General features: G+C 39.1%; 1 protein-coding gene across 1 annotated transcript in view; it reads left to right on the top strand.

The window, feature by feature from the left end:
- The window catches only part of TANGO6 (transport and golgi organization 6 homolog), a 194,107-nt gene that overhangs the window by 90,243 nt on the left and 82,964 nt on the right, over nt 1-20,900 (top strand). Inside the window, exon 15 of the mRNA XM_003758529.3 lies at nt 12,857-12,997. Coding sequence (XP_003758577.1) covers nt 12,857-12,997 — 141 coding nt within the window. The remainder of the gene's footprint in view (nt 1-12,856; nt 12,998-20,900) is intronic.

The raw sequence follows: 20,900 nt of genomic DNA, 5'->3' as shown, positions 1-20,900 counted from the left end.
AATATCCACTGTCTGATGATATATATAGACATATATCTATATGTCTATATATATATATATATATATATTCTTTGGCCATAAATCACTGCCTCTATATTGAGAAAGGAAATGTATTCTTTTGTTTGCTATATTCTTTTTCAAATATTTGACCTTTTAAAAATTGATAAATTTTGTTTTAACTTCTAATAAGATGAACATGACTGAAACAGATGGTGATGAAAAGTATTGGGGTTTATTGAATGCAGGCTGGGTAGACAAACCAATGTTGAATCCTTCCCAACTGTGTTGATCAAAATGTGAAAGACGCAAAGAAGCTCTTCACCTTAGGATGTGCATGCTGCTTGTTATGTGCCCTAAACGTAGAGAGGAAGCATTTTTCAGATAGGAATTTAAAAACAGATTAATTGCAAATGAGAAGATAGACCTGGTATGAATGTCAAGGAATATGTCATATAGTGGCTGTACTATAATAGCCCTAGAAGGGACTATTCGTGTTATTTAACATAACTTGAATATCTTTCCAGAGAGAGATGACTTTCTTGGCTCCCTCTAAGCTGTATCATTCAGAGCTTTAGCTGAAAATTGAGTGCTGATTTTTGAAACTAGAAAACAGGGATTCATGCCAAGCGAGTCACCTAGTGCTCTGTGTATCTATGGCTTGAAGCTGCTTCAGGCTACTGACATGCCTGAACAGATTGCATGGCTATATCCACCCGTGGCAAGAAGGGCTGCAAGAACCCAGGGAGGGGAAATTAGGTCCAAAGGGAAAGCAAACAGTTTCAGACACAGCAAGTTTGCAAGTCTTAACTCCTCGGTGACCTAGATCTCTTGTTTCCTTGTCCAGTACAGTAAAGTATCTGTGATCTCTGATCCTCATGGTAAAACTTACCACTATGGGCAAATCACTCAATTTCTCCAGTTCTTCATTGTCTCATCTTGGGGCCCTCATCATTTCCCATTGGTCCAGTCATCAGGTCTATCCAGATATCCAACAGTAGTCTCCTTTGGTGCTCCAGTCCTCCATTGCCAGCTGCCTTTTTTACATTTGGAACTTGATGTACCACCAGTGTGCCATGGAGTCGGAACAGACCTGTACCTCTCCCCACCTCCTTTATTCAGAGCTTCCCTGTTTTTGCCAAGGCTGCTGGCTTTATGCCCCGAGAGCATTATCCTTTACTCCTAACAATCTCTTACCTCTTTTATCCCATATACCCTATAACCAGGCCTTGTCAGTTCTGCCTTCACAGCATCACTTGGTCCTTGGGCTATTGCAGTAGCTTTTTGGTTGGTCTGTCCACATCACTCTACGCCATTCAGTAAACTTCATCGGCTGTGTTTGGCTTCCAGGATCAAACATAAAATCTTCTGTTTGGCTTTAAGGCCTTTCATGAGCTGTTCCCCTCCTAACTCTCCATACTTCTCATGCTCTATTCCCCTCAATGTGGTACAATGTCGCTGCTCCTTGCACAAGACTCCCTATCAGCTAGTTTTGTGCCCCCCATGCTTGGAACACTCTTCCTTCTCATCCCTCCTCCTGGTGTCTCTTGGCTAAAACCCACTTTCAGCAAAAAGCCTTTCCCAGGAGCTCTTAATGCTAGTGCTGTCCCTCCACAATTATCTTCAGTTTAGCCTGTGTAGATCTAGTTTGCAAAGTGATTTGTGTGTTTTCTCCCCAGTGGAATTATGGCCAGGGACTGTGCCTTCACCTGGCACATACTTAACAGTTAGTACAGATTTGTCTGAGTGTTGATTGACTTTTCACTCTTCAGACATATTCACTTCTCAAATATCCTCAATAATTTTTAAAGAGAAAATATGTTTTCTTCTGATCTTGCTGAGAAGTGGGACAGCATATTCTTTGATGGCACAGATTAATTTTATTAGTATCCTTATCAAATATAACAAGGAATGGAAATATGATGAAGCTACAAAATGTACTAAATGGCTCTTGTCCACTTGTTATATCCTGGCAAAGAGACAGGAAGATTCTCCAGTTAAATGAGTCATTCAGTATTATAAGCACCTACTGTGTGCCAGGCACAGTGCTAAGTGTTGAGGATGCAAAGGAAGGCAAGAGATAAACACTTGCTCTCAAGAAACTCTCGATCTCATGGGGAGACAGCATGAGAACAACTCTATGCAGACAAGATAAGTACAAGCTGAATTGGAGAAAATCAGTGGGAGGAAGGCCCTTGGGTTTTGGGGTCAGTGAAGGTCAGTGTAGGAAAGCCAGGGAAGTCCAGAGGAGGCCTGGGGGGCAGAGTCCAGTGACCCCTTGTCTTGGCTGAGGAGCAGCCAGCAGGCCGGGGCCACGGGATTGATGAGTGACAGGTGTGAAAAATAAAACTGGGAAGGGGGGGCAGGTAATGAAAGCCTTTGAGCACCAAGCAGCACCTGGTCTTTGATCCTGGAGGTGGTGGAGGCCGTCCTGAGGTGACAGGACCCACACAGTCACTCTGATAGCAGAGGGAAGGCTGGGCCCAAGTGGCCCATGGCCCCCCACCCAGGCTATGGGAGTGGCGCAGGAGCGTCCGAGGAGAGATGGGGGTATACATAGGAGATGTTACAAAACAAAATCAACAGGCCTCGGCAACATAATGGGTAAGGTGGTGAGAGAGAATAAGTCAAGAGAATGACTTCCAGCCGTCATTGAGCCTGGGTGACGGGGCTCATGGAGCACAGGTACATGGTGATGGAGGCATCCCCAGGTGATGTGGAGGTTTGGAAGAGGGCAAGAGAATGAGTTCAGTTTTGGACATCCCCTCGGAGATGCTGGTCTGGAGGTTAGGAGAGAGGTTAGGGCTTTAACCTAGCTCAGCAGACTGGACCTGATGAAATTTCACCAGGTGAAATATTATGGAGGACTAAGAGAAGAGGGCCCAGGAATACATGGCAGAGGATACCTTCCTTTGGCAGGGATGAGCCAGATGGAGAGGCAGCAGAAGGGACCGAGAAGGCACCTGCGCTGAGGCCGGAGCAGTGTTGGGGAAGCCTAGAGAGAAGAGGGAATTCAGGAAAAGAAAGAGCGTCAGAGGCTGCAGACCGGTCTGGGGGGCCATTAGGGCACCACTGGGAAGCAGCAACCATGGAATGATTAAGGACTGTCATTCCTTTAGAGTCTCGCCGCCAAAGGGAGGAGAGAGAGGGGATGAGAGGGCCATGGACATACTCTGTGGGGCATAGCTTGGGGAGAAAGCCTCCAATACTTTGTCACCAAGATTGCTTCGTAAACTTTCCCTGGGAACTTTAAAGACAGCCTGGTGCTTTGTGTCTGGGACTAGCTTGTTGGTCTATCGCTATCTGCACCTTGTCTGCCTGCCAGCTCCCTACATAGGGGCCTTCTTTTGTTCCCCCCACTCCCCCCATGCTTAGCACAGTACAGGCTGCTTAATTTATCTTTATGCATTTTTTTTTTTTTAAGACTCAGACACCCCATGGAAGAGGAAAAAGTGTCCGTCTGGGAGTAAATGGTAAAAAATGAAATTCCATGACTCCTTCAGGACTTTTTACTTAAGTGTGAATTGCTGTTTGCTGTTTACACAGATAGTTCTCACTTTACTTAAATTCACATTACATAAATTTGACTTTCCCTAAAAAATTGTAAAAGAAATCTGTAGTCCCCCCAAAAAAACTTATGTTAATTTTACTGTTAAGTACTAATGCTTCTTGTGGTCACCCCCCCAAAATAAAAACCCTAAAAACTAAAACAAGAAAATCTCTCTTGAGTGAAAGCAGAAAAATGTGGAATAGAGAGCAATCAAAAGAAAAAGTTTTATTTTTGAGCATTTGTTGGTAAGGATACGATACTTTATGAGGACAGAGGGAAGGCAAGGAGATATTAGTAGAAGAACTATAATAGCAGTGGTTGCTGACATTTATATGGTATCCACTATGTGCTAGGCACTGTGCTAAGCACTTTTACAAGTGCTTTATCTCATTTGATCATCACAACAGGAAGTATAACAACGCTATTGTTATCATCTTCACTTTGCAGATAAGAAAACTGAGGCAAACAGATGAAGTGATTTCCCTAGCATTATGCGGCTGTTAAATGCCTGAAGTTAGATTTTTAACTCAAGCCTTTCCAATTCCAGGTCCAGTACGCTCTCCATTGCTACCAAGCTAGCCCCCATCTTTTAAGTTCATAATAATAAAAATAATTTTCAAAAATGTTATTTAATCTCTTATTTGGTATCTACTCCAAAATACCTATAGCAATTGCTTTGACTCCCCTTTATTAATCAAGAACTAAGGTATAGATAGTTATGGTACAATTGAAATGCAAATTAAAATTCTCAGCTTCACTAGAAATGATGGTTTTGTTTCTACAACGCATTCACAACCTGAATGACCCAATTATATTTTCTGTTAACCCTGCCACAGCCCTTTTGGAATTAAGACTAACACTCAATCATTTTAGCTGGAGTATTACTCAAAACAGCAAATATCTAATACTTAGGACACCAGTAATAGGAAGTAAAAGTTGAACAGACGAGCAAAATCACCTTCCAGCTAACTTTGCTTTTAGGGATGAAAAGTCCACCATCGTCCTGCTATAATTTAATTGGTTCTTCTCTGTCTCATAGTTTCAGATATTTAAAGCTAGAAGTCATGTAGCCAGTTGGCCCATTTTATAGGAGAAAAAAATGATATTCAGGGAAGTTCAGTGACCCATAGGGAACAATTGGATTGCTTAGGGAATAAAAGCAAGCCTGGAGAAAGGAATAAAAATAAAAACAAAAACAAAAAATAAATATCCATGAAAGGAAGACCCAAGTTCAAATATAGCTTTAGAGACTGACTCACTGTGTGTCCCTGGGCTTAATAGCTGTTTGCTTCAGTTTCCTCATCTATGAAATGGGGACAATACCAGCATCTATCTGCTCCTCAGGACTATTGTGAGGATTAAATGAAATTATAATTGTAAAGTGCTTAGTACAGTGCCTAGCACATGATAGGCGCTGTGTAAATGCTTATTCCTTCCCTCATTCGGCCCCTTTTTTTTCCCCACAGCACCACCACTTTTCTCACTGAACGAGTAACCATTTCATTCAGTACAGAGGAATTAAAATGAAGGGTAGTTTATTGCATGACTCCTGAATTAGGGCTGAAGGGGAAAATGGAGAAATAGGGAAAAAGAAGAAATGTATTTGTTTTTATTGTTATTTATTTTTTTAAAAGAGGAAAACAATCTTGGAGTGAGAATGATGAAGGCCGAGATCGAGGGCAATTAAGGAGGGAACAGAAGGCAGGTGGACAAAGGGAGGTCAGTCAGAGAGGTAGTAAAAAAAAAAAAAATCTAGAGTTTGCTCTATTGTGTGTAAAATTTGCTGAGCAGGAATATTATTGAAATAATCAAGATATGTCATCTTTTTAAAAAATCACAAACTTAAGCATCAGGCAGACACACATCTTCAGAGACACTTCTAAGGACCAAAAAAATGTACTTAAAATGGAAAACTTAATTCTAGTGCCTTTTCTCTCTGAAAATCCCGTCTATATTATTTTTGTTCAGTTATTTATATGTTGGCTCTTCCCACTGGACTATTAACTTTTTGAGGTCAGGAACTGTCTTTTGCCTCCCTTTATATCTCTAGTGCTTAATACAGGGCCTGGCACACAGTTAGCATTTAATAAGTGCTAGGTTGACTATTATTGGATTTTTTAAATTTTACTTTTATTTCCAGTTAAATGCAAAAACAATTTTTAACATTGACTTTTAAAAATTTTGAATTTCAAATCTTCCTCCTCCCTTTAAGAAGATAAGCAATTTGATATAAATTATACATATATACAATTTTTCCCATTGAATTTTTAATAGAATGGTTAGCAATTGAATACAAATTAATTTATACTATGTGTTTTAAATGTATAAATAATATTCATTCCTCAGGACTCAGTTTCCAACTTTGAAACCTTCACAAAAATAGCTAAAACTCTAAAAACAAAAAGAGAAAGTATTATTTGAAGGAGTTTTGTTGAAAGTAAATCTGCTCTAAGATACCACTACACACCAGTCAGAGTGGCTAAGATGACAGGAAAAAATAATGATGATTGTTGGAGGGGATGTGGGAAAACTGGGACATTGATTCATTGTTGGTGGAGTTGTGAACGAATCCAACCATTTTGGAGAGTAGTTTGGAACTATGCTCAAAAAGTTATCAAACTGTGCATACCCTTTGATCCAGCAGTGTTACTACTGGGATTATATCCCAAAGAGATTATAAAGAAGGGAAAGGGACCTGTATGTGCACGAATGTTTGTGACAGCCCTCTTTGTAGTGGCTAAAAACTGGAAACTGAATGGATGTCCATCAGTTGGAGAATGGCTGAATAAATTGTGGTATATGAAAATTATGGAATATTACTGTTCTGTAAGAAATGACCAACAGGATGATTTCAGAAAGGCCTGGAGAGACTTACACGAACTGATGCTGAGTGAAATGAGCAGGACCAGGAGATCATTATATACTTCAACAAATACTTAGATGATGACCAGTTCTGATGGATCAGGCCATCCTCAGCAACAAGATCAACCAAATCATTTCTAATGGAGCAGTGATGAACTGAACCAGCTATACCCAGAAAAGAACTCTGGGAGATGACTAAAACCATTACATTGAATTCCCAGTCCTATATTTATGCACACCTGCATTTTGATTTCCTTCACAGGCTAATTGTACAATAATTCAGAGTCTGATTCTTTTGTACAGCAAAATAATGTTTTGTCATGTATACTTATTATGTATCTAAGTAATATTTTAATATATTTAACATCTACTGGTCATCCTGCCATTTAGGGAGGGGGGGGGGGTAAGAGGTGAAAAATTGGAACAAGAGGTTTGGCAATTGTTAATGCTGTAAAGTTACCCATGTATATATCCTGTAAATAAAAGGCTATTAAATTAAAAAAAAAAAAAAAAGAAAGTAAATCTGCAGAGAACATTTAACAACTTTTCCTCTCTACTGGCCTGGGAGTTTCCATGTCAGCATAGTGCTCTGGGGGTTTGGAGCCAGTAGCCCTCAGTTCAAATTCTGGCTCTACCTGTGAGAATTTAAGAATATCTGTTACTCGCCTCTGACCTTTATTAAAGAAGGAGGCTGGATTTTCCACTCTCTTCCATTTTTTCTATCCCTAAATTACATGTGATTTATTTTTCAGAAAGAGACTGATAGGGAAATGGAACAACTGGATGATGACAGAACTGAGACAGGTGCAAATGGGAATGGCTGATAATTCCATTTGCTGTGCTCCAGCTGGTTCCCTTATGATGAGGAATTGTCATCCTTGGGTGACCGCTGTGACTCTACTGCTGAAAAGCTGGATGTGCGTAGATCCTGTTTGATAGACAAGATGCAGCACCTGAGTGCAGCTTTTATTAATGAACGGTTGCTTGGAAACTAGGTCATGATGGCAACTATCCTGCCTTAAGGTGATGGTTGTCTTGTTAATTGCGAAAAATTCCCTTTTAGTTAGAAAAGAATATATCCATTATTTCCCTTTTCCTAAAGCTGCTAATTGGCAGATAATCCTAAGTATTTGGGCTTTCACAGTATTTGAAGGGTCTTTAACAGCATGTGACAAGATTGCATTTCTGACAAGGAACACATATGCACCGTGAGTTAACTGATAATCTTATAAACCTATTCACCCTGACTTGCCTCTGACTTGGTTTTGGAAATAATGGAAATAGAAATGGAATAATTGGAAAGGATTTTTGCTAGATATTATTTAGTTGACAGAAATCACAGTCTTTGTTCAATGTTAGATTTGCTTGTAATTAAAGATAATCAAACTAGGGAGGAACTCAGAGAATGATATATTTATTTACCACAAAAGATTTTTCTCTGTCTTGGTATTCTACCACTTAGACCTGGTATCTTAATACTTAGAATCAATTGGGCCAATCATCTCATTTTACAGATAAGGAAATTTAGAGCAATCCAGTGGCTTGCCTGGGGCTGGGCACTGTGCTAAGCACTTTTTATAAATATCTCATTTGATCCTTGTGAAGTGTGTGCTAGTATTATTCCCATTTTACAATTGAAGAAACTGAGACAAAGAGAAATAAGTGACTGCTCCAGGATCACAAAGCTAGTATTTGAAATTGTATTTGAGGAGAACCTGAAGAGTGCTTTTTGCAAATGAGAAATTTAATATAGTACTCTTACTAAAAGTTCAATAGCACTTTTAAATCTTAGAGGATATTATTTACCCTTATTTGTATAGTACAAAGTGTTTTCCTCACAGTAGTCCTGTCAATTGTGGCTAGTAAATGGGTTATTATCCCATTTTATAGGAGTGAAATTAGAAGTAACCTGCCTCTTGCTACACAGCCCAGGAATTCAAGTTCATTGCTTTTCTTCTGCTATATCATGCTGAGGACCCAAGTCTTCTCTGTGACTGAGAAGTTTCTGTTTTTGATTGCTTTAGAGTAGAACTCCATCTTCTCCCCATCATCTTCCTTAGGCAGCCTTGGTGAATTTGGCTGAAAGGATCAATACTTTTGTTGTTGTTTGTTTACACATGATATATCGGTGATGGTGAAAACTACCATTTTGTTCCCAGATGTAGCTGCTGTTTGTACACTCTGACATTTGCTGCTTTGCCTTTCTGATTCTTGTTTTTCCTATTTTTCTGTATAAAGATTACTGAAAACTGAAAAGCACAGTCACTGGGGTGTCTGTAGATATGCCAAGTGATATTTCCATCCACCCAGCTCCATTGCCGTTGCCTTTTGCAATTTTGGAGGACTTTTCAAGATTTCAAATTGTATGTGAAGCAGACATCTCAATTACATTATGCCTGAAACAACTCATGACCTCTCCCCCTAAACCCTCCCTTCTTCCCCCCATTTTCCCCATTGCTCTGGAGGGCACCACCACCCTCCCAACCAAGGCATCTCACTCTGTCTCACCCTCTGTAGCCACCTTGTTGCCAAGGTCTGGCAGTTTCCCCTCTGGAGCATCTCTTGGAATTGCCCTTTCCTCTTCCCTGACACTGGCTATATCAGGTACAGGTGCGCGGTACCTTGTGCCTGGACAGTATGACTGTTGTGATAGCATGCTGGCGAGGTCTCTCCCCGCTGAGGTCAGTCACAAAAGAGATTTTCTTAAAATTCAAGTAGAACCATGTCATCCCCTACTCAGGAAGCTCTCGGGGCTCCCTGTGGCCCCCAGGATAGATGCACAGTACGCTGTTTGGCGTTCAGGGTCCTTCAGAACCCAGGGCCCTCCCACCTTTCCAGTCTTACACTTTACTCATCATGAATGCGTCCATCCCATCACTTGGGCCTCCTGGCTCCGCCATGAGTCAAACACTCCATCTCTCAGCTCTGGGCATTTTTTTCCTGGCAGTCACCCACTTCCTGTCTTCCCTCAAGTCCCAGCTAAAATCCCATCTTTTATAGGAAGGCTTTCCTACCTCCTCTTAATCCTAGTGCCAGCCCTCTCTGAATTATTTCCTGCATACAGCTTGTTTGTCCATATTAGATAGTGAGCTCCTTAAGGGCAGGAACTATGCTTTGCCTCTTTCTGGAGCCCCAGTGATTAATGAATGCCTGGCACGTACGTAGATGCCCAATAAATGCTTATTGACTGACTGACAAGATCTGGAGAGCAGCTGGCGCTTTACTCTTTGTATGAGGGACTGTGCTAAGTAAGCTCTGGCAAGTTGCATGTGCCAGATTTCACAATCACCGCTTGTTCTCAGACATCCCAAGTCTAGCATTCCTGTCACAGTCTTGTTCTTTGGCATCATTGGGGCACCTGCTAGACTGAAAGAAAAATGTACAATATCAGGAAATGACCAGATTACACCATCTGTGCTAGCATCTCTCCAGAGTTCCTGAAGGGAGAGCCAGTTCCAGCTTTGAGATTTTTTGCTCCCCAAACCAGAATATTCTTCTAGCTTACCGATTCTGCACTCTCTTTTTGGATAAGCTTGAAAGTAGCCTCAGGTAGAGTTTTGAGAAGATGATTCGGAGTCTAGTGTGGAGTCTCCATCCCAGCACCCTCATAGGAAGCTCTCTAGGCACTCCATACAGGTGTTTCTTCTTCTACCTTTGTACAGTTGTCAAAAGAAAAGCGCCTATTGTGGTTTGGAAAATTAGATATTTTTCTTAATTTCTTTTTTCCGTTTTTAATTTTTTCTGGTTACACATGCCCATTCTTTGTTTTTGTTTTTGTTTTTTAATAACACATTTCCTTATAAGTCATGTTGAGAGAGAAAAATCAGAACAAAAGATAAAAACTACCAGAGGAAAAAAAAATAGAAGAAAAAGGGAAAAAAAGTGAACCTTGTATATGTTGATTTGCTACATTCAGTCTCCATAGTTCTCTTTCTGGATGCAAATGCTGTTTTCCATCCAAAGTTTGTACAGATTTCCATGGATCACTGAACTGCTGAGAAGAACCACGCCTTTCACAGTTGATCATCAAACAATCTTGCTGTTACTGTGTATAATGTTTTCCTGGTTCTGCTTGTTTTGCTCAGCATAAGTTCATATAAATTTTTCCAGGCCTTTCTAAAATCAGCTTGTTCATAATTTTTTAATAGAACAATAATATTCCCTTAGCTTCATATATTACAACCTATTCAACCATTCACCAGTTGATGGGCATCTAGCCATTTTCCAATTCTTTGCCACCACAAAAAGAGATACTACAAACATTTTGTGGACTGGGCTGTAAGCTGAAGATAACCAACAGCTAACTCATGTCCAGAGTCTGAAAGCCATGGGACTTGTAGCATCACGCATGTAGAGTGGGGCCAGAAATTACTAAAGGCCATATTGTATGTTTCTTCTTTCCATGGATTGCCAAGGCTAGATAGAGAATGCATTGTTGAATGGCCAGCCAATTGGGGTGAGTCTCCTTGTGCATAATAAAACTAGTCTTTTCCCCTCATTTATAATTTCCTTGGAATACAGACCCAGTAGTGGTACCTCTGGATCAAAGGGCCTATTTTTTCAAGAAATTTTGTAAGTTAAAGAATATTTTCCCCTGGCCTTTTCACTGTTTCATAGGCATTTTTAAAAAATGAACTGTCACCATTTTTTATTTCTCATCCAAGGTAAATTGTAACATAACTTGTTTCATATGAGTAGACTGGTAGCTATTTCCAGAGATTCAGTAATTACTATATGTTTTCTTTTTTCTTCCTTTCTTGTTTCAACAGTAAACATTGTAGTTTTCTATACACATACATTCTTTTCTCTCTCAACCCATCTGTTCACTTTGAGGCCATTTTGGAGTTTTGTTGTTATTGGGTTTGTTTGGGTTTTTTTGGAGGGGGGATGCTATATTTTAGTGGAAATAAGTACCAAAACATGATGTATGTTTAAAAGTATTTTTCCAGTGACTTTTTAAAACCTTTACTAATAAATTCCTCCCAGAAAGTCCTTCTTGTTCCTTCATTGTGACCTAAGAGGGGACATTGGGTACCTTGAAAATGGATTGCCATCTTTTTTTAATAGAATAAAAGATATTACCAAAAAGCCAGTGGCTTGAGAGGCTTGGGAGATTCTGACATGCTGGAAAAACTTTCAATATGATCCTGGCAACATATTTTGTCTGTTTGATGATGACCAGTTTTATTAAGCACAAGGAGACTCATCCCCAGTTGGCTGGCCACTCAACAATGCATTCTCTAGCCTTGGCAATCCATAGAAAGAAGAAACCTACAATATTGCCTTTAGTCATCTGGCCCCACTCCACATGTGCAATGAAAGTAGAAGAGACTGCTACAAGTCCCATGGTTTTCAGACTCTGGACATGAGTTAGCTATCAGTCCTCTCCAGCTTAGAGCCCAGTCCATGAGTAGCAGCAGTTCATTTAACACCTATCAGTAGGCTCAAAGGTCTCTTCTCCACCTCTTGCCATCCTCTCTCTATCACAGCAGGAACAGAAGTTCTGAAGGGGACGAACTCTTATAATGTCACAAAAATGAAAGGAATTACTCCAGTTTAGCAGGCAGGAAATACATTGTTATCGATGTAGGAATCATTCCTAAATCAACCATTTGGATACAGTCAGACCACCAACTTCTCAGAGCAACATCTAAGTTTGTGTGCAGCTAAAATGAAGAATTAAAATGAGAAAAAAAGAATGTAATTAAAATAGTGTTAAACCAATTTTTTAAACAAACTATTGGTGAAAAAAGGACGGGGACACAGATTTTTAACCTCAATAGCAGTATTATTGCCTTCTTTGTTTGTGCACACGGACAGCCCCTCACTCCCCTAACACACTTCGGAATTGTCAGAGCTCTCATGATGGAGGCAGGCTTTGATTTTTTTGAAGCTCTGACAGTGTGTTTGGAGTCCTTGAAAAGACACTTGGTTTGGAGTTAAGCAGCAAAAAGCTCACGTGCTAGGTTTGTCACTCAGTCATTTACTCAATAGCAAGTGTTTGACTCGCCTTGGTCAGGTTGTAAGTGATCCATAGAGGTGACCATGGTCTATCTCCTCATCCTAAGGGGGCTCCTCTGCCCCTCCAAAGGCAAAATGACAAAGGGGGAGAAAGGAGAGAATAAGAGAAAAGGAGCTTTGGGATGGAGGGGTTGTATCTGTGTAATTTCAGGATATCCTGACTGGTGACCTGCAAACTCCTGGGAGCTTTAAAGATAAGGTCAGTAGATTCACAGTCACTAAGCACTACTGCCTGGCCATGGACATGTAGAATTCAGCTGCCAATATGGGACAGTCCATGACTTTTTTTTTAATAGAGCTCCATGTTTGAACACTAACAGAGGCTATATTTCCCTTTGTTCACATCATCATAGATTTGTGGTTAACACCTCCATTTTCATGACTTTTCCAGCCACAGAAATAAAGCCCTTTTATTTCCCACCCCAGGTGTTGCCCTGCTGGCGGATGTATATCCTGAGGAAATCCTCCCATCCCTGCTGGCACAATATGGGGATAGTCCTGGAAAGCATCCACCAGAGACCAGAATGAAAGTTGGAGAAGCGCTGATGAGGATCGTCCGAGCATTAGGTGAGCATTGGATTTTTTGGTGTGGCAAAAAATTATCTTGGTCGCCGGTGGCCACTTGCCTTCTTTGTCTGTAGCATATGAACAGTCCTTCGCTCCCCTAACACATTTTGGAGGCAGACTCTGATTTTTTTGAAGCTGTGACAGTGTATTTGGAGTCCTTGAAAAGTAACTTGGTTTGGAGTTAAGCAGCAAAATCTCACGTCCTAGGTTTGTCACTCACTAAGTCATTTATCCACTTTGATTATTAGTTTTTTTATGTAAAATGGGGCTACACTACTGGTCTTGTGGAGTAACCATAAGGATCAGATGAGGTAATGCATAGGTGGCATTGTAGACCATAGAGGAGGCAGGATGAGGTGGGAGGAAGAGAGCTGCCTGGAAGCCAGCTGGGTTAAGTCCCACTTCCGAGGGACACTGGTCTAGGATCCAGACCACTTAACCTCTCAGTACACCAGGAAGCTCTGAGCCTGATCTCTATTGGCAAAGGGAATTTCTTGACATGGGAGTACCATATAGCACTGAAATCCTGGACCCAGTCCCGGGCTTGTACACTGTAAAGCACAATGCCTTGATTCTGGTACCTTGAAAATGGATGGCCATTTTTTTCCTAGTTGAATTAAAGATATCATCAAAAAAAAAAAATGTTAGCTAAAGGGATGAGCTTAAATCCACATTCAGTCTCCATAATTCTCTTTCTGGATGCAGATATTTTCCATCCCAAGTCTGTTGGAATTGTCTTGGATCACTATATCACTGAGAATAGCTTTAACGTCTATCATAGTTGATCATCATATAATTTTGCTATTACTATGGTCTCTTGGTTCTGCTCACTTTGCTTAGCATCAGTTCATGTAAGTTTTTTCAGGCTTTTCTGAAGTCATCCTGCTGGTCATTTCTTATAGAATAATAATATTCCATTACATTCATATTCCATAGCTTAATCAGCCATTCCCCAACTGATGGACATCTACTCAATTTCCAGTTTCTTGCCACCATCTTCCTGATGAATTTTGTTGTTATTTTTTCCTAGCTCTATAAAATAATTTTTTGGCAGTTTGATTGGTCTGGCACTGATTAAGTAGATTAAGAATTGTCTTTTTTATTATATTAGCTTGGCCTACCCAGGAGCAATCAATATTTTTTCTAATTGTTTAGATCTGACTTTATTTGATTATGTAACTGTGTTCATATTGTTCCTGGTTTGTCTTGGCAGGGAGACTCCCAGATATTTTATATTCTGTCTAGTTATTTCAAATGGAATTTCTCTTTCTACCTCTTGCTGCTGGGCTTTGTACATATCTCGTTTGTACATAGTTGTTTTCTTATTGTAGCCTCCCCATTATGCGGTGGGCTCTTTGAGGACAAGAACTTTTTTTTCTTTCTCATGGTGGGTATTTGATCATTGCTTTTTGGCTTGTTGACTTGACTTGAATCAGCATAACCTTCAAGAATCTCATCACCATCACAACCAAGTAGAAAAAAGGTTTAATAGAGGCCGGCTGCCTACTGAAATTATACTGGTGCGCTCATTACTGTAAGTTGTTATCATCCTGAGTTGCCCCAGGCTTATCTATCATAGTTTCTTCATTATACATAGCCACAGTGTAGGCGGCTTGCTGTAGCATTCAGGTATATGGCCCATGGGAGAAATGTCCTGGGAGTATTTTGTTATGTAGTGGGGCTGCCCCCTGACTGTGCTTTTCTGTATCAGATCAGTGGAGGCACATGCTTCCGCAGTAAACGCTGGGGCTGAAGTATTGACTGGTCCTCTTTTATGGCAGTACAGCTGTTGGCCTTTCAGTTGTTTTAGAGCCAGCAGACAGCATTTTCTCCTTAGGTGTGGCTTTATCTGCCCTTTGCTATAGTTTCATCACGTATCCACTGGCAGAAATACCTAAGACTAAATTAGAAGCAGTGATCTCAACACCAATTTTAATAATTGACCTGGAAGCTTAAGTAAAACTTGTGAATTTTACTGCTTACCCAGGAGAAAGCTCTGGAAAAGCACAAATCCTCCTCCTCCTCAACCTCTCCACCAGGTTAACCGCATTTCACTCATTCATCCTCTCCTTCAAAAAGCATCTATTATACACCCACATTCCCATCTCTCTGCTTTACTGTACCTCTTCCTTCACCATTTCCAGCAACTTTTCAATCAAATTTAGGATCTCTGTGTTTCCAGTTAGCCTCTCAGACTGAAGACCACAATTCTTGAACTCAGAGAGCTATATAACAAGACATTTCAATTCTGTGAGCATTTAAGTACCTACCACTAAGTGCCAAGCACTCTGGTAGGCAGAGGAAGAAAAAAGATGGATTGTTGAGCTATATGCCTCCAAGGTCCAGAAATAGCCTGAAGGGAATCTGTGAAGGAAGTGAAAAGTAAACTTACCACTCTTTGAAAAAAGAGTTAAATAAATAAAAGGCTTTGTTTTCCTTACTACTAAATTTGGGTATTAGACACACTACTTGGGTAGTCACAAGGTGCTGAATGTTGAGGGTTATTTAATAGTAAGTGTGAATCGGAGGCTCTGAATATAACAAGTTGGATTCTAAGTTCTGTCTTTGGCTTGTATATATCATCAACACTGTCCAAGCTGAGGCAGGTGTGTACCCTTCCAATGAAAAAAATCTTTTCCATTTCTGTTGTGCCCTTAATTAGCCTCCTGCTGCTGGAATGGTTCATAACTAACCAGTTTAGAAGATGCATGCTGACTTGTCTCCATGAGGTTGTTGAGGTGCTTCTAAGACATGCCTTTAAAACAGATACTGTAATTAGCAACATTTCCAAAATAGTCTTCTTGTGTTTCAAAGCAAATTCCATCAATTCTCAAAGTATTAATCTTTCTGGGCTCATTCTTCCAAATATCAAACTATAAACACAGCCTGGCTTATGCCAAAGTTTCTAATTCATATTGCCAACTCCAGGTGCATGGATGGGGTAGCTTGTTTAAATCCTTTAAGTGAAATTAAAGCCTTTTCCTGCAGTGATAACCAGTCTTAGAACGTATTCCCAGCCCAGTGGTACAGGGGAAATCCCTATAATCCCTCAATACGATTTTTCAGCATCATCCTTACTCATATGCCCCATCCTTGCCTTGAACCCCATATTACTCTTTCTTCACACTAAGTGAAGAAGAGATGGTGAACAACTCATTGGAGTCAACCAAAGTATGCTACTATCCATCTTGTAACCCATAGGTTACTATCACTATACGAACTCGCAAGTCAGCAATTCTTTGGTCTCTCTTCAAAACAGTGGGACCCATTTAAAATAACTGTTGATAGGTATTAGTTTTAACCTTCGATAGTCTAATTCTGTTGTATTAGGATTTTTGTAGTAAGGTTTCCAAAAATATAATTTGAACTAATAATTCATCATAGTAAGAGACTGTTTATAACCTAGTTATATTGTATTTATGCTTCAACTTAATTTGTCAATGATTTTTTGATATAGAGGCTATTATTATGTGTACATAGTTTAATTCTTGCTCACAGACATGTTTAACTGAAAAAATCAATCCCAGTGTAGTATTGAATCCCAGTTTCTCTTTTTCTCCATATGTTCCTCTTATGTAGTCTGAAGCAGATGTTGATCAATAATAGCTGTTATAAGATTTCATGGGTTTTGGTTTGGGGTTGGTTTTTTAATTAAAAAAAAAATTGAAATCCTACCACTAAGCCCAGATTTCCAAAATGGAAATTTTTAAAATTTATTTTCTTTTAAAAATGATGACTGATATATTTTGGTTTTTTGTCATCTATGTGTGGGGAAAAAAAGGTGAAGAACTTACAGATCAAGCACATATTGATCAGAGACTGTTAGCTAGATTAATTGAAGCTTTAATGGCCTCGGTTTTGGCTTTTCCAGAAGCATGTGATTTTAGATAAGGCCTGGACTATATTCCATTGTCCAAAGAAAGAAGCTATACATCTACTACATTCCACTGACCAAATAGGGGAATAGAGCTTATGGGACCAATCACACCATATAGAGTGTGGGATTTTGGGGGTTCTTTGTCTGAAATGTATAAATACTGTGAACATTTTCAAGGGAGTGGCTCTATCCTGCTGTGAAATTTGGCTCACAGACCAGAATGGGGTCCACTTCTCGAGATTCTAATAAATAATTCTGCTTTCTGTGAGTGATCTCTGAGTAGTCAATTTGGGTAGGTCTTTTTGTCCCAAACACCTACATATTATCATACATCAGACCCTTTTCTCCCTTCCAGAGAACCATCTCATGAAAGAAAGAATTTTTAAAAGGGAAAAGAAACAATTCAGAAAAATTAATCAGCAGGTCAATAAAATCAGATATTATATATATATATATATATATATATATATATATATATATATATATATATAATATTCCACACCCATAGTCCTTTGCAAACAAGAATTCTTCTTTGGGGACAACCTTGGTTATAATTTCATAGTTTTCAGGGTGTTCTTTTTTATTTAAAATGTTTTAAATTGACAAGCACTTATTCTTCTCCTTCCTATCTCCTTTCCTTACTGGGAAAGAAAAAGAAAAAAGAAAAACAAAAGTTTTATAACAAATATGCATTGTCAAGCAGAATGAATTCCCTCATTCAATATGTCCAAAAAAGTATATCTTATTCTGAATATTTAGTCCATTCCCTTTCTCTCAAGAATAGCCTTCTTCCTCATTATTTCTACCATCATGATTAGTCATTTTGTTAATTAGGATTTTTAACCCTCAGAGTTATCATTTGAACAACACTGTTGTTATTACAGTAATGCTTCTTCTGTTGCTGCTCATCATTCTGCATCAGTTTATGCAAGTCTTAATAGTTTTTAGTTTGTTATTATTGTTTTTATATTTTCAATGTAATTATAGTCATAGTTTATATTGTTTTCCTGGTCCTTCTTAATTCACTTTGTATCAGTTTATATGAGTATTTCCAGCCTTCTCTGTTTTTATCACATTCATAATTTCTTACAACACAATAATATTCCATTGCATTCATGTACTACAATTTAACTTTTCTTCCAGTTGATTGGCATTTAATTTGTTACCAGTTCTTTGCCAACTTTAATTTAAAATGTTGCTTTAATTATTTTGTGTGAATGGAGTTTTGTTTGTGTGTCTTTTTTTAACCTTAATTTAGGTTCTCTGCAATGTCTGTCTCTTGAAACATATAATCTTTATGTTGTGTTCATATTGACCCAACGACAGAAAACTGTATACCTAGCCGGTCAAATATATTAGGTAAGGTAGGATAACATAGACCTAGGTTCAAGTCTAGCTCTGACGTATATTGTCTGTGTGATGCACAATTTCTATGTCATGCCCAAGCCTTTTAGTCTCATTTTTCCAGTATTCCTCTCCAAAACCCTGCTCATTATTAACAAATTCTCTTTTATATATTTGAGCTGTCCTGGTGGGCTACTGAATACATATACAAATCACACATTTTCTGGTAACAAATCATAATTTCATGATCCCCCACAGTCAGTTACATTCCCCTTATAAGGGATCACAACCCTCAATTTAAGCTTTGCCCTCAATGAATTTCTAGGACTATTAGTTGCAGAATCTCTCTTGGTAGAAGAATTTGCCTCATGAGGAAGTTTCCATAACTGATGAAAACACATGTTTGAAGTCCAACAGACAAATCCATATAATGGCCACATTCCCAAATGAAAGTCTCTTTTGTCTTTTTCTGCATCTTGAATTCATCTTCTCTCTTTCAGGAGTTAATGTTGCATCATGTTGCATGGAGACCTAATCATTGTTCATTTCATTGATCAAAATTCTTGAATTTTTGAAAGTTGGCTTTTTCTTCACCATTTTTGTCCTTATATAAATTGTTCTTGTCAATCTATTCATTTTACTCTGCATCAGCTTATACTACCAAAATTTTCTGCAGTCATCTCTTTTATCATTCTTACAAAACAATGTTTTGTTACATTCATATGCGACACAGTTTATTTAACCATTCCCCAATTAATGGGCACCCCCTTAGATTCTAGGTCTTTGTTTTTTTTCTTCCCCTTACTTACATAAAAAATTTTTTGAAAAGTCAAGTAAATAAAACAGAAATCAGTAACTCCATGAAGTAGCAAGAAATATAATTAGAAAACCAAAAGTTTGGAAAATAGGAGAACGTATGTTAGATGATATCAAAACAACTGATCTGGAAAATGGGTCAAAGAGAGAAAATTAAGAATTATTACACTTTGACTTTTTTCCTCCCTGAGCCGGTTGGAGTTAAGTGACTTGCCCAGGCTCACACAGCCAGGAAGTATTATGTGTCTCAGGCAAGATTTGAACTCAAGTCCTCCTGACTTCACGGCTGTTGCTCTATCCACTGTGCCCCCTAGCTGCTGCCCCCTTTGACTCTTTTTTTCAAAGACACTATTAATAATGTATAGAGATGAGTCTTATGAGTAGTCAGCTTCTAGAGTTGTTGATCTCTATATATCTTGATCCTGAACCATATTTTCCAAATGTATTTTCACTGCCTTCTCTTATTTCCACCTTTTCAATGAAGCTACCAGGAATCAAGATATTAGTTGACTTAGATCCTTCTCAGGTTCTTCATGGAATTATCTGTTCAATGTAATAAATCTTGGGATTTCAAGGACACTTAACACAGTTGTTTGTTTATGCTCATTCGGGATCCTGCAAGGTGAAATGACCAACCGTTTCTTGAAAAGAGTGTCTTATAGTTTAGGATACCCCGTAATGCCAACTCTTCCAAATTTTACTAATTGTTCCTTTTAGTACTGCCTAGAACTCATCTTTCAAGTGAATTGCAGCTTCTTTATGTCGTCTATTTTCATTGATAATATGTCATTATTGAAGAGATCCAGCTGTTCCAGAAATGTACCTTCTCTGGCTCTTTTGGAAGAAAATCCTGCATGTGATGACAGTAACTCCAACCAAACTTCTACTAGTAAAAATTTATACTGAAAAAATGCAGCTAGGTGGTGCAGTATCCAGTGTGCCAGGACTAGAATCAGAAAAACTCATCTTCCTGAGTTCAAATCTGGCCTTAGGCGCTCCCTACCTGTGAGACTCTGGACAACTCTCTTCACCCTCGTTTGCCTCAGTTTTCTTATCTATAAAATGAGCTGGAATCGAAAATGCCAAATCACTACAGTATCTTTGCCAAGAAAACCCCAACACAAAGAGTCAGCTGTGACTGAAAAATGACTTGGCACTTGCCAAATAAACAAAAACAAAGGCATAAATCTAGCTATGATTTCTTAGAGAAGTGTAGCCAGTATAAAACATTTGCCAACAACAAGATAGTTACAGGCTAATTTGAAAAGAACAAAAAAGGGGGCTATAGAAGACATCTTAAGTAGCCCACCTCTTAACACAGGGGAGAGCAACTCAAGAAAATCAGCCTAAAGACATTTTAACAAGATCTCTGTAACTAACCTCTGTAATCTACTTTGTAGGTAAAATGAGGAGAACAGTATCACAAAAGTGAAATTAAATGTGTTTTTTAGGGTTTCTAAAGGAATCTATTCCCATTAGCACATCTGTGCCCTTAGCACCTACTTATTGTGTGAGGGTAGTGCCAAAATTCAGTCAATAAACATTGATTAAGTACCATTGTTGACTCTGTTAGGCAGCACCTGAGGCAGGCAGCTTAGTCTCTGCAGAGGAGAGACAACATGCATATGTATTGTAATTATTATAATACTGATACCAAGTATCCTTGGGGACAAAGGTACCAGTACCTGAAGGGTCCAGGAAAGCTTCCTGCTGGCTGTGCTTTAGACTGCTTAGGAAGGAATAACATGTAGTAATAAGACTAACTAGCAGGGTAGGCTGAGCCAGCTTGGGAAGAGCTTTAAATGCCAAACAAAGGTATATGTGATTCTAGGGATGATAGGCCGGATCGTATTTGGGAAATGTGCA

This window comes from Sarcophilus harrisii, chromosome 2 (genome assembly GCF_902635505.1).
Source record: "Sarcophilus harrisii chromosome 2, mSarHar1.11, whole genome shotgun sequence".
Taxonomy (NCBI): Eukaryota; Metazoa; Chordata; class Mammalia; order Dasyuromorphia; family Dasyuridae; genus Sarcophilus; species Sarcophilus harrisii.
This window is presented reverse-complemented; position numbering and strand designations above follow the sequence as displayed.